We start from the raw sequence: 27,039 nt of genomic DNA, 5'->3' as shown, positions 1-27,039 counted from the left end.
GATGCTCTGAGAAGGTTCATTTGCCATTGATACCAAGACCAGGAGAGGAACTGGGGGAGAAAAAGAGAAAAAAAAAAAAAAGAAAGAAAAAAGAAGATGAAGGGAAAAGACTGGAAATCTGTAGACTGAGGAGGGTCCCTTCACACTAATTTTGGAGCCAGTTGCTAAACATCTGCACTTTGATCTCTTTCCCCCCCCAGACCTTCCCCTGAATTTCAAAGATGGCTAGATTACTTTGTGACCTTTTGAAATTTATCTTTTTAAAAAAATTTTTTTAACATTTATTCATTTTTGAGAGTGAGAGAGACAGAGCATAAGCGGGGGAGAGGTAGAGAGAGAGGGAGACACAGAATCCGAAGCAGGCTCCAGGCTCTGAGCCATCAGCACAGACCCCGACGCAGGGCTTGAACCCACGAACCGTGAGATCATGGCCCGAGATGAAGTCAGACGCCCAACCGACTGAGCCACCCAGGTGCCCCTGAAATATATCTTAAAGTTAATTATTAGGAAAAGACACATGTGAAAAGAAGCATCCTCATGAACTGACTGAGAAGTGGATGTGAGAACAGATGTAATATCCTTGATATTAAATGCAAGAAAATGCATACAGGGGCAGGGGCAGGAGCATATCGTTAAAGTCAGAAAGGCCTCATAGGGAAGACTGTGTTCACTATTGAAATATTCCAGTTTTGAAGCAATCCTTGGGCCATAAGGAGTTTGAGAAAATGTTCCATATCCAGGTACTCTTCATTATATATGAGAGAGCTCAGGCCTGGAAGAGACCATGCGAACATAGTGAATGGAAAGAAACTCTTTTCCAAAGCATAAAGCTCCAGTGGCCATCAGAACTAGTTTCAAATGGAAGCTCTGTGACTGCAACAAACGTGAGAAATATTTCTGCCTGAAGTCAGAACTCAAAAATTAGAGAATTCATAAAGGAAATTTTGTAACTTTCACGAACATATCTTCAGCCACAAGTCAAAGTCAAACCTCTCTCAAACGTCAAGGAAACACACACACACACACACACACACACACACACACACACACGAATCGGTCCTCACTTTGTATCAGAGTATATGCACACATGAGAAACCTTTAGAAGGTAATGAAGGTAGAAAACCTGCCTTCATTTAGGATAATTGAAGGATATGAAGGATAATTTACCCTTCAAATTATCCATACAGGAGAGAGATTATTCATATTACATGAATGTAACATAGACAAGGAAAGCTTTTTCTGAAGTCAGATCTTGTTAAACATGAGATAATACATATGGGGGGGAATCTTCTGATATTGAATATGGGGAAAAGTTCTGTCAGAAGTCAATCTTGGCTCTACATTAGACAATTCACTCCAGCTGTAAAGAACATGGGAAGTCTTGGGGTGCCTCAGTGGCTCAGTTGGTTAAACATCTGATTCTTGATTTCGGCTCAGGTCATGATCTCACGGTTTGTGGGTTCAAGCCCCACATCAGGCTCTGTGCTGACAGCTCAGAGCCTGGAGCCTACTTCAGATTCTGTGCCTCCCTCTCTCTCTGGAGCCTGCTTGGGATTCTCTCTCTCCTTCTCTTTCTGCCCCTCCCCGGCTTATGTAATTTCTCTCTCTCTCTCAAAATAAGTAAATGTTAAAAAATAAAAAAATAAAAAAAAGAACATGGTAAATTTTTCTTCCAGAAGGACACCTCTTTCTACATCAAAGAATGGCTGGGGAAAGAAAACCTTCTGTGTAAAGGCAAATCCTTAATTCAGAGAACACACATTAGGAAGAAAGTCTATGAAAATAATGAATGATCTGAGAGTGCCTTCAGCACCAATACCACTGGCTTTATCAGAAAAGTTGCAAAATGGAGAAGCGCTATATATGTAACATGTGGGGAAGACCTTCACCCAGACAGAATCGAGAAAATCACTCACCATTTAGGGGACTGCTAATAGGGAGAAATGCTACCAATGCAAAAAATGTGGGAAATTCTTCTGCCAGAAGACAGAAATCAGTTTAGATTCAAAAATTCATATAGCAATCCAGAGGAAAATATGTAGGGAAGGCATCATGAAGAAGTTACAGGGGCGCCTGGGTGGCTAAGTCAGTTAAGCATCCGACTTCATCTCAGGTCATGATCTCACAGTTCATGAGTTCAAGCCCCGCATTGCGCTCTGTGCTGACAGCTCAGAGCCTGAAGCCTGCTTCAGATTCTGTGCCTCCCTCCCTCTCTCTCTCTCTCTCTCTCTCTCTCTCTCTCTCTCTGCCCCTCCCCCACTAGTGCTCTGTCTCTGTCTCTCAAAAATAAATAAATGTTGAAAAAAAAGTTACAACTGGGGCGCCTGGGTGGCTCAGTTAGTTGAGCATCTGACTTTTGATTTTGGTTTAGGTCATAGTCTCACGGTTGTGGGATCGACCCCCAAGCCAGGCTGTGAACTGGGCTGGGTGTGGAGCCTGCTTGGGATTCTCTCCCTCTCTCTTTGCCCCTCCCCTGCTCGCTCGTGCCCTCATTCTCTCTCTCTCTCTCAAAATAAATAAACTCCTTTAAAAAAAAAGAGAAGTTACAATGAATTGAACATTACAGACACAAGATTTGAGCATTTTGAGTGTGCAAAAATTTTTACGTGAAATTAAAAGGGAAATTCCATCAAGTTAGGGAGTTTGTCAAAAACACGTTCTCCTAACAATAATATTGTTCTAAGAGTCATGGTCCATATGGGGTACTGAACCTTGCATACAAAAAATGAATCTAGGAAACTCTTTTGTAAATCTACCATTTGTAAATAAAAAGATTTGTTAAAAGAAAGAAAAAGCCAAACCGGTCAAAAGGACACAGGAGTCAACTTGAGGAGGCATTCAATGCCCAAGTCTGTGACAAGGTGAAAACTAAAATAATTAACGATAATTAATGGAGTATAAATCATTAAAAAACATGCAATTCATGAGTCTGTGCTGATAATAAACAGATGGATTGATCAAGAAAAAGGGAGGTCTCCTGCTTATAGCCAAGGTTTAACTGAAGCACTAGGATTAGAAAATCCTTATTTTGCAACTGTTATGACAAAAACTGGGTCAGACGAGAATCATGAACAGTTACCAAATCTAGGGGCAAATTTTGATGAGAAGGAAAATATTTGCAATGTCTTCAATGTGTCTCTCCACACACCGCTTGTTAGTTGCAAGGGAAGAAAAGAGAAACAGAATACACTGGAGAAACTGGACAATGTCTTCCCTAGTGGCAAAAATTAATACCATCTATGAGAGACAGATGGTCATTGTGGGCCTCCAGACGTGGCCCCCAACGAGGGACAGGCCACCTAAACGGTATTCTGGCTCAGAATGCTTAACCCCAACATCAGGCAAACACAAAACAAGGACCATTCTTAAAAAATTAATAGTGAAGGCCTTTGACAAAATTCAGCAATCTTTCTTAATAAAAACCCTTGAGAAAGTCAGGATAGAAGGAACATACTTAAAGATCATAAAAGCCATTTATGAAAAGCCCACAGCTAACATCATCCTCAATGGGGAAAAACTGAGAGCTTTTTCCCTAAGATCAGGAACACGACAGGGATGTCGGCTCTCACCGCTGTTGTTTAACATAGTGTTGGAAGTTCTAGAATCAGCAATCAGACAACAAAAGGAAATCAAAGGCATCAAAATTGGCAAAGATGAAGTCAAGCTTTCATTTTGCAGATGACATGATATTATACATGGAAAATCTGATAGACCCCACCAGAAGTCTACTAGAACTGATACATGAATTTAGCAAAGTTACAGGATACAAAATCAATGTACAGAAATCAGTTGCATTCTTATACACTAATAATGAAGCAACAGAAAGACAAATAAAGAAACTGATCCCATTCACAATTGCACCAAGAAGCATAAAATACCTAGGAATAAATCTAACCAAAGATGTACAAAATCTATATGCTGAAAAGTATAGAAAGCTTATGAAGGAAATTGAAGAAGATATAAAGAAATGGAAAAACATTCTGTGCTCATGGACTGGAAGAATAAATATTGTCAAAATGTCAATACTACCCAAAGCTATCTACACATTCAATGCAATCCCAATCAAAATTGCACCAGCATTCTTCTTGAAACTAGAACAAGCAATCCTAAAATTCATATGGAACCACAAAAGGCCCTGAATAGCCAAAGTAATTTTGAAGAAGAAGACCAAAGCAGGAGGCATCACAATCCCAGACTTTAGCCTCTACTACAAAGCTGTCATCATCAAGACAGCATGGTATTGGCACAAAAACAGACACATAGACCAATGGAACAGAATAGAAACCCCAGAACTAGACCCACAAATGTATGGCCAACTCATCTTTGACAAAGCAGGAAAGAACATCCAATGGAAAAAAGACAGTCTCTTTAACAAATGGTGCTGGGAGAACTGGACAGCAACATGCAGAAGGTTGAAACTAGACCACTTTCTCACACCATTTACAAAAATAAACTCAAAATGGATAAAGGACCTGAATGTGAGACAGGAAACCATCAAAACCCTAGAGGAGAAAGCAGGAAAAGACCTCTCTGACCTCAGCCGTAGCAATTTCTTACTTGACATATCCCCAAAGGCAAGGGAGTTAAAAGCAAAAATGAACTACTGGGACCTTATGAAGATAAAAAGCTTCTGCACAGCAAAGGAAGCAACCAACAAAACTAAAAGGCAACCAACGGAATGGGAAAAGATATTTGCAAATGACATATCGGACAAAGGGCTAGTATCCAAAATCTATAAAGAGCTCACCAAACTCCACACCACGCCAGAGTGGCCAAAATGAACAAATCAGGAGACTGTAGATGCTGGCGAGGATGTGGAGAAACGGGAACCCTCTTGCACTGTTGGTGGGAATGCAAACTGGTGCAGCCACTCTGGAAAATACTGTGGAGGTTCCTCAAAAAATTAAAAATAGACCTACCCTATGACCCAGCAGTAGCACTACTAGGAATTTACCCAAGGGATACAGGAGTACTGATGCAGAGGGGCACTTGTCCCCAATGTTTATAGCAGCACTCTCAACAATAGCCAAATTGTGGAAAGAGCCTAAATGTCCATCAACTGATGAATGGATAAAGAAATTGTGGTTTATATACACAATGGAGTACTACGTGGCAATGAGAAAGCATGAAATATGGCCCTTTGTAGCAACATGGATGGAACTGGAGAGTGTGATGCTAAGTGAAATAAGCCATACAGAGAAAGACAGAGACCATATGGTTTCACTCTTATGTGGATCCTGAGAAACTTAACAGAAACCCATGGGGGAGGGGAAGGGGAAAAAAAAAAAAAAAAGAGGTTAGAGCAGGAGAGAGCCAAAGCATAAGAGACTGTTAAAAACTGAGAACAAACTGAGGGTTGATGGGGGGTGGGGGGGAGGAGAGGGTGGGTGATGGTTATTGAGGAGGGCACCTTTTGGGGTGAGCACTGGGTGTTGTATGGAAACCAATTTGACAATAAACTTCATATATTGAAAAAAAAAAACTAATAGTGAGGGCTGGGCTAGTTCCTCAAAATTTCCATGTTATAAAAAGCCAAGAAAAAAAAAAAAAAAGTCTACAGAAATGTTCCAGATGAAAGGAGTCTAAAGAGACATGGCACCCAAGACTAATTCCTGTATTAGATGAGGGATGATGTGTTTAAGGACATTATCAGATCAAATGACAGTACCGGAATATAAACAGTAAATGAGACAAAAATATAGTATCGGTCTAAGTTTACGGTAAGTGTGCTGTGGTTTTAGGTTCAGAGCAGTGAGAGGAAGGGATAGTGGTAGAGAGGGCCAAAGGGTTAAAATGTCAACAGTAAGTGCATCGAGGTAAAGAGTATACAGTTCTCGGTGTTATTTTTATTTTGCAGTTTTTTGTAAGCGCTAAATTATTTCCCCAAAAAGGTAATTTTTAAAAAGCCAATCCAACATGTTCTGGCCCCTATCTCCAAAACAACAGGTACTCCTCTGTCTGTCTCATCTTCCTTTTCCCTCTTCACTAGAGCATTCTGCTAAGCTCAGAAACATCTTCATGTGCAAAAAACCAAAAACAAAAAACAAAAAAACCACTCCTGATCCCCAGGCACTCTGGACTTACTGAAAGACTTCTACTTACACTGTCACACTTTCTCAAGGTTTGGTTTGCCTTTGACCACTCCAGCCTGGCCTCTGCCGTCACCAGGTACCGAAACCGGTCTTGCAGGTCGCCAACTCCAAGGGACACTTCAGTTACTACCTACCTGACCTTTCCAAGGTGTTGACCACACCCTCTTCCTGGAAATAATCCCCTTCTCCTAGTTTCGGATCAGATACCTTTGACTTTCCTCCCGCCCCTCCCCACCTCTAACTTCCTCTGCCATTTCCTAACTCTCTCCCTGACTTCAAATGATGGCGGTTCCTGAAGGTTCCCCTTCCACTCTGTCTTGCTAGGTCATCTCATCCATCCCCAGGGCTTCAAACACCATCTACATGCGAACGGCTCCCGAATTTATTTCTCCAGCCCACAGCTTTCCTCTGAATTCCGTATTCACGCAGCCTGAATGCCCGGATATCACAGATTGAAATTTCTCAAACGTAGCATTTTCAGACGTGAACTCTGGCTCTCCCCCAACCCCAAACCTTCTCCTCAAGTCTTTCCATTTCAGTAAAGTGCCACTTCTGCTCATCTAAGTCAGAAAATACTGATCAACAGTTGGATGTTCACATTACAAGCAACATTTTTTTCTTTATGCTTTTCAATGGTTTCAAACTTCCCTACAATAAACATCCTATTACACTTATGAATACATTAAAGAACCAAAATCTTTCTTTGAAACAGAACAAGACAAAGATGTGCTTTATAGTCTCAATTTTTGTTCTTAATTTTGATTTTATGAAGTCTAAAAATTAATATTAACTTTCATATTACCAGAAGTGTTTGGATTTACTGAAGACATCACAGAATCAGCTTCTATCTAGAAAAGAAGAAAGAAAAGCACATATAATTTCATCAAATGTTTTCACAGTGGGAGTTCTTAATTCCTGGGGTGTGGAGAAGGATTCTATTTTATGAGAAACAAACTGTGTTGAGTCCAGCAGACAACTAATATCACAGGACAAGACAGCTGTAATAGTCATTTTATTCTTCCATCTGTATCTAGGGTTGCGGGGGGGGGGGGGGGGGGGAGGGGTATGGGTGAAACAGGTGACTGGGGATTAAGGAGGGCACTTGTGATGAGCACCGGGTGTTGTAGGGAAGTGTTGAATCATTATATTGTACACTTGAAACTAATATTACACTCTATGCTAACGAACTGGAATTTAAAAAAAAATCTTTAAAAAAATCAATAAAAAATTAAGTGGCATTAAAGGAAGAAATATCTATATACCTATTTGACACAATATGCTAATCTGCTACAGACCCTAATGGCCCCAATACTATTCCATTGACCAACATAGTTTAAGCATATACCATCAACTTGGCTGTCACATGACCTAAAAGGTAACTTTTCAATTTTAGACAAATACAAGCAATTGTTGCAATGAGCTCTATGGCTTTGTTTTTTACCTCTTTTTTCCTGATTATGAAAGTAATATGTAGAAACCACAAAAAATATATAAGATTGTGAAGAACATTTTTTTAATTTTATTTATTCATTTTTTTTTATGAAGAACATTTTTAAAAACAGCCGTCCAATGAGAACCACTATTAACATTTGGCCTAGTGTGCATTTTTCTTTTCCTATGGCTTTAAAAAAAATTTTTTTTAACGTTTATTTATTTTTGAGACAGAGAGAGACAGAGCATGAGTGGGGGAGGGTCAGAGAGAGACAGGGAGACACAGAATCCGAAACAGGCTCCAGGCTCTGCACTGTCAGCACAGAGCCCGACGCGGGGCTCAAACTCACGGACCGTGAGATCATGACCTGAGCCGAAGTCGGACGCTTAACCGACTGAGCCACCCAGGCGCCCCTCCTATGGCTTTTTAAACATGTTTCAGAACATACCCTATATAAGTGTCAGGAAACTGCTTTTGCTGTATATTAAAATATAAGCACTTCCCTTTACTGTTACAAGGGCATTATAAACATTATGGAATGAGAAAGTTGGCAATACCTGACATAGTTTCTCTACCTTGGATTCCATGCCCTGCACTTTCCTGGTTCCTCCTGCCCCTGCCTACCCTTAACTGTCGGTACCCCCAGTGATCCACTGCCTTTCACGCTGTGTAACACCGTTTTGGGGCAATGCCACCCAGGCTCATGATCTAGCACCTGTAAACTGAGGAGTCCACAAACTGTCTCCAGCCCTTACCTCTCAATTCCTCACCCAGTTCCAGACTCCTACATTTACAAGCGGTGGCACAATCTGAGAGCCGATCTTCACCACCATGATCTCAACACCAGCATAATATTTAATGAGTGAATTCACTGAGGATGCTCAGAGCCTCCTCAAACTTAATGTGCCCCAAACTGAAGTCATTGACTTTCCTCTAAGCCTACTCCTTAATTTTCCTACTTGGTGGCATCACTATTGCTATAGTCCTGGTTTCACACCCCTCTCTTAACCACCAACCACATCAAGTCATCAGGGCAGATCATCTCCCAACACCACAAAGTGCTTCTGGACACCTCATATCAGAAGAGTCTAGCTAGCTCTTCCAGTCTAAGTGATGCCTAGACTCCTACTTTATACTAGGATTTCAAGATCCTCTTCCTTGTCCCTTTCACTTTGGGTTCTTTCTGTTCTTCTCCATCTCAGTATTTATTACAGAGTTTTATAAGTCTCTCTACACTAAACCGTGAACTGCTTCACAACAGGGACTATATTTTATTCGTCTTTATATCTCCAGCAACTAGCAAGTGTTCATTTTATTAAACAGGAACACTTAATAGATTTCATTGTGTAAACAACTGCGTGAGTGTATAAATGATTTATTACATACCATGCATTCAATAAATATTTCATTTGCTCAAAAGCAATATTCAAAAATAAAACCCTAGGGGTGCCTAGCTGGCTCAGTCAGGAGTGTGCGGCTCTTGATCTCAAGGTTGTGAGTTCAAGCCCAATGTCAGATGTAGGGATTACTTAAAAATAAGATCTTTAAAATTAAATAAAATTAAACCCCAAACCTCAACCCACTATAAAGGTAAAAATCTGCTACATTTCACAGAGGGTGTACATTGTCATTTAACAAAATGATTGACACATACAAACGATTGACAGGTGTACCGGTGACTTGCTATCACTTTACTGCTTAGTCATTTGCAGTCAAAAGACATTTGATTAAAAAATAAAAGCCAAGGGGCACCTGGGTGGCTCAGTGGATTGAGGGTCCATCTCTTGATTTCGGCTCAGGTCATGATCTAAGAGTCCTGGGTTTGAGCCCCCCGTTGTGCTCCACCCTGGGTATGGACCCTGCTTGAATTTCTCTCTCTCCTTCCCCCTATCCTTCTCCCACCTTCTCAAGTACTCTTAAAAACAAAACAAAACAACAAAACCACCAAACCTCAACCAGGCATGAAAATACAAGTAAAAATCTGTTAAATCTCATGAACTGTACATATATATGTATGTGAGCGCATCACTGTACTTGTCATTCAATTCCTCACTTATAGTCCAAAGTTAAAGCCAATTAAGTAGGCTCAAGGGTGATCAAAGCAAAATGAAACCAGTTATCTTTCCAGCAAGGTTAAATACAATGCTTCAAAGGCTGGGCCCATTAAGCTGACCTGCTTTGGAATTCTAGCTGAAATACCTGCAGGTTAACAGGAGAGCTGCAATTTCTGGGAGTCAGCCCTGACTACCACTCTGAGCTCCGTGATCAGCTTCTCAGTAACCAAGCATCTGCTAGTAGGTGAACCACCTTGAGCCACCTGATCCGTTCATGGGACATATTTGTATCAGCAGAACTTATTTACCGTGAAGTGGTGATACATTCAAGCATAATGAAGCACGGAGAGGTGAGACATCACCTGGTCCCTGGCTTTGCTGGGCTGGTAATCTGACAGGCAGAGCCCACTCATGAGGAACAGCTGGGCCAAAGTGATTGCCAAGCTGTTTGGTTTAAGGAGGGCACGAGGGAGGGCATTCCAGAGCCCTCTGTTTGATGGCTGCAAATGAATTTCTTTTTTTTTTTTTAATTTTTTTTAATGTTTATTTATTTTTGAGACAGAGAGAGACAGAGCATGAATGGGGGAGGGTCAGAGAGAGAGGGAGACACAGAATCCGAAACAGGCTCCAGGCTCTGCACTGTCAGCCCAGAGCCCGACGCGGGGCTCAAACTCACGGACCGCGAGATCATGACCTGAGCCGAAGTCGGACGCTTAACCGACTGAGCCACCCAGGCGCCCCTGAATTTCTTAAACCTGGACAAGATCTTGTCTCTGATGAATTTCAGTTCAGCACCTTAACAAGAGGGATCCATCTTTAGAATGAATGTAACAAAGGGAGCAGCACAAAGACAAAGGGGAATAGGAAATTTGCCCTCCTAAGGCAGGACGTTCCTTGAAGCTCAGTTCAACTCTCATTATTAGTGAATGAGGGCAAACTTTCCTGAAGAATAATATCCAACAAAACTTCAAATTACCTAGCAATTGTACTTCCAGGAATTTATCCCACAGATATACATCCACAATAGCCATATAAAAGGATGCTCATCACAACGTTTGTAGGAATGAAAAATAATGGGGCAATCTAAGTGACCAAAAACAGGAAACTGGCTAAAAAGAATACTATGCAACTACTTTTTAAAACATGGTGATGTGTGGGGTGCCTGGGTGGCTCAGTTGGTTAAGTGTCAGACTCTTGGCTTCGGCTCAGGTCATGATCTCATACTTCGTGGGTTTGAGCCCTGTGTTGGGCTCCATGCTGACGGTGAGTGGCCTGCTTGGTATTCTCTCTCCCTCCCTCAAAATAAATAAACTTAAAAAAAATTAAAGTTAAAAAAAAACACAGTAAAACATGGTGGTGTGTGCTCTTATGTTAAGTGAAAATAAACAAAATAAAACAGGCATACAATGCATCCACTTTTTCAATAGAATGCCAAGCATGTTATGCACTGGAAATTTTGAATGATGCATAAAAAATTGTAAATGATAACCCCTGAGGAGTGGGACTCTTTGGTAGCAAAGAGATTTTATATTCAACTTCATACTTTGCCTGGATAGTTTGAATTTTTTGACCATATAAATATATGTTTTATAATTTAAATGAATTCTTCCTATTACCAATGCCCTCCCCCAGCCTTCCGTCTTGACACCTTCCTAGCATCTTGTACTTATTACTAGTAACCAGTGGTGCGTTGGCTTCATGAACTTGAATTCATCCCTGTGTTAGGTTCTTTATTTTTTTTTTTTTTCAACGTTTATTTATTTTTGGGACAGAGAGAGACAGAGCATGAACGGGGGAGGGGCAGAGAGAGAGGGAGACACAGAATCGGAAACAGGCTCCAGGCTCTGAGCCATCAGCCCAGAGCCCGACGCGGGGCTCGAACTCACGGACCGCGAGATCGTGACCTGGCTGAAGTCGGACGCTTAACCGACTGCGCCACCCAGGCGCCCCAGGTTCTTTATTTTTTTTATTTTTGTTTAATGTTTGTTGGAGCATAAGCAGGGGAAGGGCAGAGCAAGAGAGGGACACAATCTGAAGCAGGCTCCAGGCTCTGCTCAGCTGTCAGCACAGAGCTGACGTGGGGCTCAAACTCACTAGCCCTGAGATCGTGACCTGAGTGGAAGTTGGACACTTACTGGACTGAACCAGCCAGGCATCTCTCATCCCAGAGTTAGGTTCTTAAAAGTCAGCACTGGACATATCTCTGAAATTGCTCTGAAAGGCAGGGATTTCCTTATAAACATCCTAAACTAGCCACTGCGCTTTACTTACAAACTACCCCAACTGTATTGTCTACCCATTCCCAAATATAGGAAGAAAGCTCTACCTTGGTGGGCTTGTACCCAAACAGCATTACAACAGCCACTTTAAAGTCCTCTCTGCTTAGATAGCCTTTGTTATCTTCATCGCATGCTTTAAACACCTAAAGAACATTAAATACCTTCAGTTAGATGGAAACCGTTTGTTCTATTATCTTTATTACTAGTTTATGTATATCTCCAAAATCTAAAACTCAGCTGAGCAGGAGGGCTCGGCAATGGAGTGATTATTCTAATTTTACTTCTCCAAAATTCTTAATGTGCTAAAATTTACCCCCCAAAAGCGCAAACGACTTAATCAATCGCTAGACTGACGCAAATTAATTCATTTAAACCACTGGGGTAAATTCTACCTAAAATTCTGTTCTAGAATTAGGAAGGTGAGATAGATACAGGGTAGAGGTTATTATTAATAGACTACGTAGGGGGGAAAAGAAGGAACTTGGAAAAGCCAGAACACTGGACAGGGAGCGAGAAGCCTTGCAGGTCTAGGCTCAGTCATTAACTATGACACTTTAGAAGGCCAGTTCACTCCTTGTCAGTGCAACCGAGCTGAGTGAGACCCAGGCAGGTGACGGAAATGAGAGTTCTTGGTCAAGTTAGAATCCGAGCACCAGCTCTCCGGACACCTACTTTCACCCACTTCTTGTGTTCTGAAGGGCTGGCTTCCCACGTCCGTGGTCGGGTCCCAGCCTCAGAGAAAAACATCGCGACCGCCACAACCGAATCGGGATAGCAGAACCCGCGACCTCCGAGGCCAGAACCCGGCAGCTGCAGACCTCTGGCCAAGCTCCCCGCAGCTAAGGAAGCCGAACTTGGCCGGACACCCCCAATGTCCTCTCCCATTGGGCGACCTGCTAGCCACTGGCGTTGATCCAGCAATCCTATTGGCCAGAGGCTTTAGGCCTGTTTCCTTGGAACAGCCTATGGCAGAGAGGCTCCGGAGCCCGCCCCCAGCCTTGGCTCCGCCATTCTTTCCCCCTTAACTCCTCGCGCGCGGATGGCCTCCCGCGCACCTAGGTCCTGCTTCAAAGTCTCTTGCAGGATTCCTCCCATGTTTCTGCCCCCCACACCTTGCAGTAAGTAACTTTGGTAATTTTTATCTATGGCACTGTGGATAACATTATAGCATTATAGGAAACACAAAAATGTGAACAAAGCATAAAAGCAACCAAAGAGAAACAAGTCCATGATTCACGTGTGGATCGGCTATTCATTGGGGTCGAGCCCTCCAGGGTAGTCACTATGTCTGTTTTGTCCTCCCAATAACCCGCACCTAGCACGATGCGGGCACAAAGCAGACGTTGAGTAAACGAACCAAGTCCTTGGGACGTTTCCACAGAGTTTTTCACTCAGTCCTCTGGGAGCGGTGCCTAGTTTGAAAGAAGAAAAAAAAAACAACTCTGAAAATAGTTATCATAAACATGATATTCAAGGAATATGGGGAATGTTCCGTTTTGCAAAAGTTTGTTTCAGACCTCGGTTCTGGCAAACCAGTAAGATTAAACACACACCTGTTTCAAAGAAACAGGCATTCGCGGTTGAGTGTGATGGGAGCTCATTTAACCTTTTCCTTTACAGCAAGTTTTACAAGCTTGCGTCCCAGCGAGCCCCCGCTCCTACGAGGACACAGGTCTCAGCCCTCAGCTGATCCTGTACCTTTAAGTAAATACCCCCTGCCTCGAGCTCCAGGCAGCCTGAAGCTCTCTATGAAAACCCCTGTAAAGGGGATGCGTTTTGTTAATTAAGAGAGGAGAGAGAAGACTTAATTTTCTCTCTCTTCCTTTTAGGACAAGTGGTCAAGTGGTGAGACGAGAGCTGGAGGCTGCGGGGGGGAGGGGGGGCTCCCTTGCACCCCTTCCTGCAGGAAGCCCCGATAGTCCCTTAGGACACGGCGGTCTTTAGGACCCAGCGGCCGGCGTCCCGGAACGGGAAGGGGCAGGGCCAAGAGGTGCGAGCTTCGGCCGGGAGGGTTTAAACCGCGCGCAGGCGCGCGCCGCGGTTGAGAAGGCGCGGATCTTGGTGGCTGTGGGCCGTGGAAGTTTCAGGTGCGTGTTCGACTGCTGCGGGAGCCGGGCTGGCGAGACCCTGCTCCTTCCGGCCTGGTCGCGGTGCTGGGGCTGCTCTGGTCCCGGGAATTCTGGGGCCCGGCGGGGCGGGAGGTGGAATCTGGGAGAAGCGGGGGTAGCTGGGCAAGACCCTGGGGAACGTCCCCTCTCGGGCCTCGGCTTCCTCAATCCGAGAACCTGTTGGGCGCCGCGGAGAGCAGGGTCCGGCGGGGAGTGTGGGTGTGAGGGGTCCCAGCGCTCGGGTTCTCACTTCGGCTTCTCCCCGCGGTAGGTGGGTGGTGTCCGCAGGTGGTGATGCTGGCGTGCGTGGGGGCTCTGACCTTGTGTCAGGCCCTGAACCTTCCTGGGCTCGGCTGCCCCCTCCATGGAGCCAGTTAGTCGCGGGACTTCGCAGAGGCTTGGTGCGAGCGCGAACGGAGTTTATTCCCGGCAGAGCGCTTCGAAGGGTGCTTGGCCCGAGGTCGGCGCACGGAGGGGGTAGCCTCTGTCGTTACTGCCGCGGCGTCCCCCGAATCAGTCCCTTTCACTGCATCCCCACCGCTTCGGCCGCCTCACTCCGGGGTTCGTCTCCAAATTGTTCACCCCCAATTAGGGAACGTCGTGTACTAAAAGGGTAAGTCGAGGGGCGTCTGGGTGGCTCAGTCGGTTAAGCGTCCGACTTCGGCTCGGGTGGTGATCTTGCCCGCGTCGGGCTCTGTGCTGACAGCTCGGAGCCTGAGCCTGCTTCTGATACTTTCTTTTCTCTCTCCTCCCTCTCCTCTCCCCCTCTCCCTCTCCCGCTTGCACTTGGTGTCTCTTTCAAAAATAAATGTTAAAAAAAAAAAAAAAGGTGTACCAGGGTACTCCCCCTGCTTATCAAAGCATTTCAATGGGCCCTCCCCCTTTAGACTGAAATCTAGAATCTTTAACACTTGATTTAATTCCCCACTCCCTTCATCCAGAACTACTGCCTGCTTTGCCCAAATCCTTTTGTCTGCTTTAGGAGCTATTACAGCTTTGTTTCCACCTCCAGGCTTTGTCAAGTTGGATTCCCTCTACTTGGAATACCACCTTTGTTCCGCTGGGTTTTTTTTTCATGCTCCAGATCTCACTTAAGTGTTATTTATCCAGAAAGTATTCCAAAGTAATTATGTCCCTGTTATTCTCTGCTACTTGAAAAATGCTGTGAGTGTCTGGAAAGACAGCTTGTTTTTTCTGGGTTCTTCTCCCCCCCCCCCCCGCCCAAATATTAGTCCTTGTAGGGCAAAAAGAGTTTCTGTGTTAACTCATCATTCCCAGTGCTTGGCCTATAGTAGCTGTTCGATAAAGATCTGTTGTACGAGTGAATTCTGGGAGGTCTGTATGATACTCACTTTATGGATACACACTTTATGGAGGAGGAAACTGTCTCAGCAGTAAAGTAACTTGCCCAATTGCACATTGACCACCTAGTAATGACTGGATTTGAGATGGGGGTCCATGTTTGCCCAAGGGTGGCCACACAGGGCCTTTGTTGAGAAGCCTGACCCCTATACTCTCCTGAGGGTCTGCACATTCTGCAAGGAGCTGCTGGAGTGCAGAAAAGATATGCCCCAGTTGGGTCTGGTGTGCTGGGGTTCCGGGGGGGAGAGGAGGAGCTAGCAGCTTTGAGAGGAGTATGCATTTGCGTCCACAGCCCTCCCCACCCCCCATAAGAATCTCTAGTGTTCGCAGTTAGCATTGGGTGGGAGAGTGTGCGATTTTCATCCTCCTTGGCAATGTAGCCTAATGCTGTTTGCCCTATTTCTGTCAGTATTTTGGTCACACGTTTGCCTGCACCCTCCCCAGTTTTTGTCTCCCTTGTAATACCAGCACTGTTGTTGAAAGTGTGCATTAGGGGCGCCTGGGTGGCGCAGTCGGTTAAGCGTCGACTTCAGCCAGGTCACGATCTCGCGGTCCCTGAGTTCGATCTCGCGGTCCCTGAGTTCGAGCCCCGCGTCAGGCTCTGGGCTGATGGCTCAGAGCCTGGAGCCTGTTTCCGATTCTGTGTCTCCCTCTCTCTCTGCCCCTCCCCCGTTCATGCTCTGTCTCTCTCTGTCCCAAAAATAAATAAACGTTGAAAAAAAAAATAATTAAAAAAAAAAGTGTGCATTAGAATACAATTTCACGTGAATGTTTAAAACTAAGCTTTATTTTGGTGTAAATGAAATGAAGTTAGGAGGTACTTTGTGGTTTAAAAAAAAAAAAAAAGTCCTGGGCAGAAGAGCCCAAAGTCTCTTGAGGCATTTCTACAACACTGCAACTCTGTCAAAGAGACAGGAATGGAAAAGGGAGGTTCTTCTTTATTGTTTGAGTTATTTTGATTTAATGTTCGTTTTTGAGAGCGAGCACGTGCGTGCATGAGCAGAGGGGAAGGGTCAGAGAGGGAGAGAAAGAAACCCAGGCAGGCTCTGCACTGTCTGTGCAGAGCCCAGGGGTTCGAACTCTCAAACTGTGGGATGACCTGAGCCGAAGTCCAGAGTAGGATGGGTAACAGGACCACTCAGGTGCCCCAAAGGAAGTACTTTTATAACGTGATGTTACTGTTGTTCGTGTCCATCCCAGTCACCTTCACTTCGGGAAACCCTGCTCTTTGCAGACCCGAGTGAATGTTGGGTCTCAGAATTGGCCCATCTGTATTGCAGTTGTCTCATTGTGATGTCAGACCTGTGCCGGTCACTGCCCAGGGAAGACCAACGATAAACAATTGAAGGATTCCTCTTGAGTTCTATCTTTGTAACACTATAACTTGATAAAAAATGGCTCGGAGAATGCCTGTGTGGCAGAGAAGTAAAATTCTGATACTGGAACCAGACCGAGTCCTCCAAAGTAAATTCCTGATCTTGAAGTTTCAACCACTCCTCATCATCAGGCTAAACACCTTGATTTCATGAAGAGCTTGGTAACCTGCTGGATGTAATGACTTGTTATGTTTCGTGTGTTTTTTTTTTTAATTCCAAAGGTGTTTTGCCTTTAATGACTAAACAGCTCTACTTTAAAAAAAAAAAAAAAAAGTTTTTTTAATGTTTATTTTATTTTTGACAGAGAGACGGAGCATGAACGGGGGAGGGGCAGAGAGAGAGGTAGACACAGAATCCGAAGCAGGCTCCAGGTTCTGAGCTGTCAGCACAGAGTCTGACGCGGGCTCGAACTCACAGACCGCGAGATCATGACCTGAGCTGCAGTCGGACGCTCAGTCAACTGAGCCACCCAGGTGCCCCATAAACAGCTCCTACTTTTGAGTGTGAGCCAATTCAAAACTTAAACCATGTGTACAGCAGATAAAAACTTTTTTTTTCTTTAGGAAATGTCTTTTTCAAAACTTTTTTATCTACTCCTCCTACTTTTGGGGGAATGGTCTTTCTCCTTCCTCCACGTGTTCTAGAAAAAGTAGATCAGAATAATCCTGAAGTTTGCAGTTTTAGCTACTTTTTCTAGAACACTTCAGGATTCAAAATAGCTGGGTCACTAAAGAGGAGTATCTGGACTCCTCCTACAGAGTTCTCTGGACTCTTAAATTCCACTTAATTTAGATGTAATTCATCTGGGAGAGGAATAGTTGTAGGCTCTAAGGTGTCTGCATACAACTTAGGCTGGAAGCTGAACCCTTTCTCACCTAAAAACTGTTCTAGAATAAGAAGGAATTGAAAAAGAACAGCCTCTGAGGACTCTTAATTGAAGATTTTATTACTAAGTGCCTAGCTTTACTGCTGTTTGAGAATTCATTGAAAGCTAGAGCTAACGGTTCTTCCTAAGGAGGTGGTCCTATTCTTAAATTTTTTAAAGTCACAAAACTGGGCACAACAGTCATTCCTTCAAAGTTCCTTCAGTTCAGAGTGAATTGTGAGAGCATAAATACCTCTATCCAGCAGCCTCCAAGCGTCTAGAACACAAGAGAAACCAAAGTTTAAAAGAAATGAAAACAAGATTTTAAAAATCTGAACTGGTTAAATGTGTTTGGTAGTAAGTGTCTAAATAGCTTTCATGAGGAAAACATGGCTAAGATCCTGTTAACTCGAATAGTTCTAACAAGTTTGGTTATCTGATTTCTTTCTTTTTTTTAATTTTTGAAGGAGAAAGAGAGCATGAGCGGAGGGAGGAGCAGAGAGAGGAGGAGACACGGAATCTGAAGCAGGCTCCGGGCTGTCAGCTGACAGCACAGAGCCCCATGCAGGGCTTGAACTCACGAACTGTGAGATCATGACCTAAGTTGAAGTCAGATGCTTAACCGACTGAGCCACCCAGGCGCCCCTGGTTTCTTAACTCTTAGCAGACTAGAAACCATTTAGGGGCAAAGCCTATTCTCAGTTCTAACAATGTAGAAGTAGGCTGGACAGAACACTTTGAGAAAGCAAAAGATTTAGACTCGGAGTCTAGGGCCACTAGTACAAGAGCAAAGTGAGGTCTACGGTCCCTGGGGCTTTGTAAAACAGCCATGGCAGGCGATATTAATAGGTACCCTGAGCCCTGAAGAACAGGTCAGATCATTGTGTAAATGCACTCTGCTTTATTTATTTTTTTTTTAGTGTTTGTTTATTTTTGAGAGACAGCATGAGCGGGAGAGGGCAGAGAGAGAGAGAGAGGGAGACCCAGAATATGAAGCAGGCTCCAGGCTCTGAGCTGTCAGCCCAGAGCCCGATGTGGGGCTTGAACTCACAGACTGCGAGATCATGACCTGAGCCGAAGTCGGACGCTCACTGGACTGAGCCACCCAGGCACCCCAAATGCACTCTGCTTTAAAAACACCTCAGAAATAGGTAACTTATAGGAGAAACCTAGCTTAACTGGTCATTAATTGAAAAAATGAGAGGCACCTGGGTGGCTTGTTGGGTTGAGCATCGACTTCAGCTCAGGTCATGTTCTCACATGGGTTTGAACCCCACATTGGGCTCTCTCCTATCAGTGCTGAATCCTTTTCAGATCCTCTGTCCCCTTCTCTGTGCTGCTCTCTTGCTCACGTGTGTATGTGAGTGCATGTGCACTCAAAAAAAAAAAATTTAAAAAGAAATTGTGATAGGTGATAAGTACCTTAAATATGACAGCTTGATAGCCACCTGGCTGACTCATTTGGTAGAGCACTCAACTCTTGATCTTGGGGTCATGGATTCAGGCCCCACCTTGGTTAAGGGCCTACTTAAACCTTTTTAGCTTGAAACCTGAAAGTGTATTCATTTGCAAATTGTTTGGTGTAGAATTAAGGTTTTGGGGATTTTGCGGGGAGGGCTGGCGGTCCTGTGAACAGAGTGCTACAGTCCATGTTGGTGTACTCTACTTGGATATGTGACCTCAGTTTCTTAAAAGGAGAAATGTTGACAATTTGAGCACAGACTCTTAGGTTCAGTTTTCCTTTGGGTCTTGTATGAGAATGGTTTTGTTTTTTGTTTTTTGTTTTTCTTAAAAGAACCCACTAAGGAGCTGTCCTCGAGCTATCTGGAAAATGTACTTAGATAGGTCTTTACACATGAATTGGTGAGATTTTGTAGGTAACGAGACCAAAAGTAGTTCATATGTTTTCCTCTTAAAATAGAAATTGGGGACACCTGGGTGGCTCAGTCAGTTAAGCATCTGGCTCTTAATTTCGACTCAGGTCGTGATCTCATGGTTGGTGAGATCGAGCCTGCCTGGAGTTGGGCTTTATGCTGACAGCGAAGCCTGCTTGGGATTCTCCCTCCCTCTCTGCCCCTCCCCAACGTGTGTGCACTTTCTGTCTCTCCCCCTTTCTCTTTCAAAATAAACATTTTTTAAAAAGTAGAAATTCGACTCTGGTCGAGTAAAGGAGTGTTTTGCTTCAGCATAAGTTCTCTGCAGATTTTAATAGTTTGATGTAGGTCAATGCCAATATGATGGCTGGGTCCTCATGGTAGTAATTCTATATAATGTATATACAGAATTGATCATTTGACATGGTCTTGAGAATTTTGTTAAGCATAATGGTAAGTAGCTTTAGGGGAGTAGGAATTGCTAAAGTCCTGTGGGCTCCATGCTTGGGTGAAGGATAAATTTGTAAACTCCAATTTAACTTCAAAAATTTGAATAGTCAGAATTACTCTTGAAATTCATTAAATTATCTTAACCTCAAGTACCCACCAGTTTAAAAGATTCAGGGTCAAGAATGAACATTTTGATTTTTGAAGTGTGGCCCCCACTCTTTTCCTCAGGCTTCCAAGGACAAGGTCTGGGTTGAAAGGAGAAGGTGAGTAGGATTTTTGCTGTCACTTTATTTGCCAAAGTCCTGTAGCAAAATCTGGTAATGTGTGTCTGAACACCTGTAAAACAGCTGATGTTAGTTATGTGGTTCAGCATCTAAGTGTCAAGTGTGCTGTGCGTGTTGCAGAAACTTATACTGACAGGGAATTTGAGAGCAAGTTTGTCAGTGACCTAGAGAATGGAAAAACAGTATTTGTCTTTTATTTCCAGAACTATGTCTCAGGAAGGCGATTATGGAAAATGGACAATATCCAGTAGTGATGAAAGTGAAGACGAAAAGCCAAAACTAGACAAGCCCTCTACTTTTTCCCTCCCTCATGCTGGGCAGGGAGCAGCAAATGAGCCAAGATACACCTGTTCCGAGGCTAGGAAAGCTGCCCATAGAAGGAAAAGATCACCCGTGAAATTCAGCAACACAGATTCAGTTTCAGAAGTTTCACCTCCCAAAAGGCAAAGGAGTGGTTCCCAGGAAGACCTAGGTTGGTGTCTCTCTAGCAGTGATGATGAGCTGCAACCAGAAACCCGGCAGAAGCAGGCTAAGAACATTGTGGTCAGAGAGGAGAGAGACATCTCTTCTCCTAAAGACAGTGCTGCCCAAAGACCTGGAAATCCCACCCCTCCTGCACACCACAGGCTCGAGGAGGAGGAAGAGGAGTATGAAACTTCAGGGGAAGGCCAAGACATTTGGGACATGTTGGATAAAGGGAACCCCTTCCGATTTTATCTCACTAGAGTCTCGGGCATTGAGCCAAAGGATAACTCTGGAGCCCTCCACATCAAGGGTAAGTGGATGCTGGGTGTCCAGGAGCTGTCAAACTGCACTTAAGAGGGTCCCCCATGTCAAAACAAGGAGGGTAACCCAGAATGGTCTCCAAGAACCCTCGTTAGCAGTCTTAGCTACTTTCAGGGGAAAAAAGCATTTTGACAAGCAAATGCATTAGTTTGACTGTAAGCTGTTTCCTTGGGTCAGGAAATTAGGGTGTTGCTCAATCCAGTTGGAATATTTAGACAATTCTAAACATTGTGTGAACTTGTAAAGATGAAACTTACTACTTTAATGCAATAGCAAATGCTTGGCAGCAGTTCTTTGGTCCATGAGTGAGCAGTGGTAGAATCTCCTAAAACTTAATGCAAATTCGGGCTTCACCCAGGTTCATTGAGTCCCACTCTGGGAGCAGGACCTGCGATGTGTTTTTAAGAAGCTTTTCAGGGGATTCTAATACCCGGTCAGGTCTGAGAACCACTGCTTGGAAGCCAGGTCTTGGTTCCTGGTGAAGAATTAAAAAGAACACCAGCATGCAAATAGATTGCAGTTCTGAATCCAAAGATAGTTTTTGCTTGGTTTGCTTATTTCCCAGGGTGTCTCTATGTGATGTTGTGATGTGTATGTATTTGGTCTTCGTTCCTGGTTGTACTTGGTTTTTGTCCCAGGCTCCTCCAATAGCTCTAAAGTAATAAAGGTCAAGGAAGGGTCTTCAGTTACTCATAACAAGCCCCTTTCAATCACTCCTGGGTCAATGAGGTGACTTTTGGAAAGCCCTAAGAACAGAGGACTGATTGCCAAGGGGAACCAACTGTGTCATTAAAGTTGGAACTTTGAGTCCTGCCCCTTATCTCCAAGGAATTGGGGAGAGGCTGGCGGGCGTTAATCACTAATGGCCAATAATTTCATCGGTCGTGCCTGTCTAATAAAGCCACCATCTTAAAAAAAACCTGTGAAGAGGTTTGGAGAGCTTCCAGGTTGAACACATGGAGGTGGACGGGACACACCCCTTGCCCCATACTTTGCTCTATGCATCTTTCATCTGGCTGTTCCTGAGTTGTATCCTTTTATACTAACCTAGTAGTCTAGTAAGTAACACGCTTTCCTGAGTTCTCTGAGGCATTCTAGCAAATTCTCAAAGTCGAGGAGGGGTGAAATATGGGATGCCATCAAGAAATTGCAGTACATTCCTTGTGTATACCTCTTTCATAAAGATAGCTTCCTTAAGGGTACTGCTGAAATCTTTGTACCCCAGCATGTTGCTGACACGTGACAGATAGGAAGGGCTCAATAAGCATGGGTCAAATAAATGAGCCTACTTTTAATCCTCAGGCAGTTTGATGGTTAAGAGTACAAGTGCTGAAGCCAGATAGCAGCCTGGCTTCAGATTCTGACTGGCCCTTCCTAGCTCTGTGGCCGTGGACAGCCTTCTAAGCGGAGATGACCCCTCCACGAAAGGGGAATGACCAACTCCACCTCCACAAAATCCACTGTCAACACCATGGACATAAGAACAGTACTTGGCACCTAATAGGTCCTGTACAAATGCGGCAGTTGGTGGTAATGACCGTGTAATTCCTCTCCTGGTACAGTTTATGAGAAGTGACCTTTTTGATCTTACTTGAAGTCTAGTTGGAAAGATTGAGGTGGGACCCCTTAGAGATGAGCTGGAATGCTAGAAATGAGAGCTTGGAGTTGTAGGTGAGGAAGTAGGTGCTCTCAGGCTGCAGAAGACGGTCTTGCTAGTCATGGGTTGGGAGGTTTCTCAGAGAGGGACTTGAATATTGAAGGAGATAAAAACTAGAATCTGGAAAGAACAACACATATCGTTATTGTCGTTATTGGCAATTTCTAGAATTGACCAGTCATTGTGTTCTGAAGTTGGAGGTTTTAGTTTTACGTTGTATTTTGTTAAAACTCAATAAATAGCTCAGAAATTTTCTCTTGAGTTTTAGGGAGCATTAAAGTCTAGTTTTGTAGTCATTGCTCAGTTCACTGTTCTCTCAGCCAAATTTTGACTGTCCATGACTAAATCAATTGTGATTTTTACCAGATTTTTATCATTTATTAGACATAAACATTTTGTCTTCTCAGATATTTTATCCCCTCTATTTGGGACACTTCTGTCTTCAGCTCAGGTGAGTTTATGGTGAAGCTTTTTCTTTGGATGAAAAGGGATAAAGAACTTTACGGGAAAATATGAGGTCCTATCTCAGTCCTGTGCAGGGTCCCCAAGATGGCATATACCAGGAGCCTGGCACCAAGAGCCACAGTTTTGGTATCCAGCCATCAGCATGGAGCAAGGATGCCTCTATCAGGAGAGCTTCTCGCTGTCCTGATACAAGGGTTACAAGGACTGACTGGACAAGAAGTCACTTTGGAAATTCCAGCCTGAGAGACTTTTGGGGATACAGTTAATCTCCTGGGACTCTGGTCCCTGGGAGACCAGGGACCAAACTCCTGGGGAGGTTTGGGTAGGTGGGTGAAGGCCAAGTCGTTTGATTCAATTTAGAAAAGGGTTTCCTACACCTACCAAAAAGAATGGAGTAGAAGTTACAGTTACTTCGGCATGTTTGATTGTTCCTCCTTTATAGAGCTGGTCCCCTTGTGTTGATGAATTACGTTCATGATTCCAGGCTCTCAAATAGAAAACCAGTCACATCCATGAAGAAAGCAAAGCTGTCTGAATGGTTTCTGTTCAGCTTGACCTCTGAAATCCTAGTCTCCAGATGGAACATGGGGTGAATTTGTGTTCTCTTAGCTAGACTGAGGTGCTATGTCCAGGTAGAGGGCCAAGGATTACCAAGGCATGGGGAGGAGTCCCCACAGGTAAGTTCAGTGCAGAACTTGGAGTCAAGATAGAATTGTTAGAAGCCTAGTGAGTGTCCAGTCCCAGAGGCCTATTCACAAAGCTAGCTCATAAGTTAGGCTTAAAGGAAATGCTCCTTTGTAAAAGGCCTCGTTTATAATTACCTAGGGGAAAAGGGATAAATCTGTAAGCCCTTTTACTTAAATTAATCTGAGGCTGTTGAAAATACGTAGTAAGACTATTTAGAAATACAAATACTGCCAAAGCATGCAGGATCCTTGCCTCAGACCCTGTTTTCTCACGCCCTACTCCACTGATTCAGATCCCTTGCATCGGGTATTATTGCCTTCAAGATGTATTTTAGGTTTGAGTACTCCAGCATCAATGTCCAGGTTTGTAAATACTTTGAGTTTATTAGTCTAGAGTTGCCTTCAATTCAGTTGCCAAACTATTCTCATTACAGATTGCTTGGCTGAATTACCCATAACTCCATTCCTTTTCTTTCCCTGCCTAGTTTAACTACTGCTTTGACGTGGACTGGCTCGTAAAACAGTATCCACCACAGTTTAGGTGAGTACCACAATATGACTGATAAAATCGTAACTGTAATGGGACATTAAAACACAAGATTAGCATTTCTCAAGCAACTGCTGTTCATCTTAGAGTATCTTTTGAAACTATTAAGCATACAAAATCAGAGTTACGTAGGGAAAACAGCATTTGTTGAGCTCTTCTAACTAATCACATGCATTCCTAATACAAATTTTTGCATTTGTCTTGTTGTGTCCAGAAGCACAGAAGGACAAATGCCAACCTAAATAAGAGAACTTTGACATTAGTGTGAAGGAAAAGATCATTGCGACCTGCTTTCTAGACTTGGAAGCATGCCATGCTGCACTTAGCACAGCAGTGTTCAAAGAATCTTTGCTTTGCAAATGATGATTCCTGTAGTTGAGGAGCTAATGAAGGGAGTCTTAGAACCTTCCTTTATCCAGATTATGGAAGTGATGGATTTTTTCAGTGTTGTTCACAGTTCCTTAGCCTGGTGTTAGTGCAAACAGAATAAAGATAGCATCACACAGTGACCTGCCACCTGTCTTGTTTCTGACATTCACCTAGCAGAGTCCCATAGCAGCAGGTGGAATGGAGGAATGTAGGAATTTTCCTACAGGAAAATGACTGTAAGGGTCCTCAAAAGTCCTTGGTGCATTTAGGACATTAGATTCTGGAGACTTCTAGTAATAGTAGATAAAATGCTATTGAAATTTCCCAAGCGGCTTGGACCATCAAAAGCTTGTATTTGACCTGTGACACAAAGAATTAGTTTTAGCTGGATGTCACAGAAAAGCAAAAATAACTGTGGCTTAAAAGAGAGGAAATAACTTCTCCAGCCTAACAAGTCTAGATGGTAGACATTCGTGGTCTGGATTGGGGGCTGCCGTGGTTCTCAGGGACTTAGCCACCCATTCTGTCTTTCTGTCCCACCATCCTGGTGCATGTCTTCAGATGCCTCCATGGTCCAGGATGGCACCCAGAGCTCCAGGTCACCGGTCTGTGTTCCAAGTGGCAGGAAGGAAAAAGGACAAAAGGGCCACATCCCAGCCCTGCTCCCTCTGAGCAGCCTCCTAGAAGTCCCACACAACACTTAAATTTCATTGAGCTGCATTTGGCCACAAGATGATGCCTTGTTTCACTGAAACATAACCACCTCTTAATGAGTCTGCATCATGCCGTGGGCCTGGGCTTGTTCACTATTGTATCTCCCGGGACTAGGATAGTACCTAGTACACAGGAGTTGAGTAAATATAAGTCTAATGAGGAAATGCTCTTTGACTTGGTCCAAAGGAAGGGAAAGAAAAGAGCATCATACTAGATAACAATAATTGTTTATCTTTTAATCTGTCTAAGCCTGAACCCATGAATACAGAGCAAACTGTGTTATTTTGGACCAAAGATGATAATTAGGAATTTTCTGGAGTCACAACATCTCTGGGTCACAACAGACTTTCGGGATCAGGCCACATGACCCCATTGTAAAGGTAACTGGTTAGTGAAGATTAACTCATTAGTAGTACTCTGTTAGCTCTGTCCTCAGTTAGCTCCGTACTCAGCTACCACTAAGGCCAGAAACACGTGTGGTAAGGAAACTAGCATTCCTTAACTGGCCAAGAGTCCAGCTTTAGAAAAGATGTATTCTAAATATTTCTGATCTCCTTTCAGGAAGAAACCAATCCTGCTTGTGCATGGAGATAAACGAGAAGCCAAGGCTCACTTACATGCCCAGGCCAAGCCTTACGAAAACATTTCCCTCTGCCAGGTGAGCTACTTCTGTTTGTAATCATACTTACTCTGTTAGAAGGACATGTAGACATGGAGTCTGTCCACCCACCTAAGGGCAAGAATCTTTTCTCCATCACCAACGGATACTTGTCTAGCCTTGGCTTAAAGCCTTCCTGGGATAACCTGTCTTGTGTGTGGGTAGCCCTGTGTTGGAAGGATATTTCTTTATGTTGACCTGGTATCTCAGTATTAGGTTCTCCAGAGGAACAGAACCCATAGGGTATGTTTGTGCAGAAAGACTTATTTTAGAAGAACTGGCTCGCATGATTGTGGGGCCTGGCAAGCCCAAATCTTGTAAGGGTAAGCCTGCAGGCTGGAGACTGAGAAAAGTAGATGCCACAGCTTAAGTCCAAAGACAGTCTGGAGACTGAATTCTCTCTGCCTTGAAGGAGTTGGTCCTTCACTTAGGCCTTCAACGGACTGGTTGAGGTCCCAAACAAAGAGTAATCTGTTGGATTTGGTCTATTAACTTAAATGTTAACCTCATCTAGGGGCGCCTGGGTGGCTCAGTTAGTTGAGTGTCTGACTTTGGCTCAGGTCATGATCTCGCAGTTTGTGAGTTAGAGCCTCACTTTGGGCTCTGTGCCAACAGCCCTGAGCCTGGAACCTGCTTCGGATTCTCTCTCTCTCTCTCTCTCTCTCTCTCTCTCTCTCTCTCGCGTGCGCTCTCTCTTTGCCTCTCCCCCACTTGCACTCTGTCTCTCTCTCACAAAAACTTCAAAATATTAAAGCTGTTAACCTCATCTAAAATACCTTCATGGCAACATGTGACCAAATGTGTGGGTATTGTGACCTAGCCAAGTTGACACAGAAAATTTAATCCTCAGCATTTCCTTTTACTTTTTGTACGTGGGTCCTGACTTCCCATCTCTGGAGCCACATAAAAGAAATCTTCTTGCAGAGGTGACTGATGTTTGTATTTAAAGTTCTCCATTGTACCTTAGTTTTCTTTCAGGTT

At 43.8% G+C, this 27,039-nt stretch overlaps 2 protein-coding genes across 6 annotated transcripts in view; one reads left to right on the top strand and one right to left on the bottom strand.

Annotated features, from left to right (window-relative positions):
• The window catches only part of EFCAB11 (EF-hand calcium binding domain 11), a 159,704-nt gene extending 147,040 nt beyond the window's left edge, over window positions 1–12,664 (bottom strand). For 3 of the 4 annotated variants that reach the window (XM_047080237.1, XM_047080240.1, XM_047080238.1), the window contains exons 1-3: window positions 12,530–12,664; window positions 11,905–12,000; window positions 6,895–6,940 (exon numbers count right to left, since the gene is read on the bottom strand). In XM_047080237.1, coding sequence (XP_046936193.1) covers window positions 6,895–6,940; window positions 11,905–12,000; window positions 12,530–12,604 — 217 coding nt within the window. In that variant the 5' untranslated portion in view covers window positions 12,605–12,664. The remainder of the gene's footprint in view (window positions 1–6,894; window positions 6,941–11,904; window positions 12,001–12,529) is intronic. The other variant, XM_047080241.1, reaches the window with a different exon arrangement.
• A 229-nt stretch (window positions 12,665–12,893) lies between these two features.
• The window catches only part of TDP1 (tyrosyl-DNA phosphodiesterase 1), a 92,590-nt gene continuing 78,444 nt past the window's right edge, over window positions 12,894–27,039 (top strand). The window contains exons 1-5 of one of the 2 annotated variants that reach the window (XM_047080236.1): window positions 12,894–12,975; window positions 20,380–20,951; window positions 23,027–23,070; window positions 24,256–24,311; window positions 25,962–26,058. In XM_047080236.1, coding sequence (XP_046936192.1) covers window positions 20,384–20,951; window positions 23,027–23,070; window positions 24,256–24,311; window positions 25,962–26,058 — 765 coding nt within the window. In that variant the 5' untranslated portion in view covers window positions 12,894–12,975; window positions 20,380–20,383. Of the gene's footprint in view, window positions 12,976–14,220; window positions 14,579–20,379; window positions 20,952–23,026; window positions 23,071–24,255; window positions 24,312–25,961; window positions 26,059–27,039 lie in introns of those variants that run through there. The other variant, XM_047080235.1, reaches the window with a different exon arrangement.

This window comes from Lynx rufus, unplaced genomic scaffold, assembly GCF_022079265.1.
Source record: "Lynx rufus isolate CCGP_SWC_20201006 ecotype Redwood Valley unplaced genomic scaffold, mLynRuf1.p SCAF_17, whole genome shotgun sequence".
NCBI lineage: Eukaryota > Metazoa > Chordata > Mammalia > Carnivora > Felidae > Lynx > Lynx rufus.
Note: the sequence above shows the minus strand (reverse complement) of the source record. Positions and strands in the feature narration are given on the sequence as shown.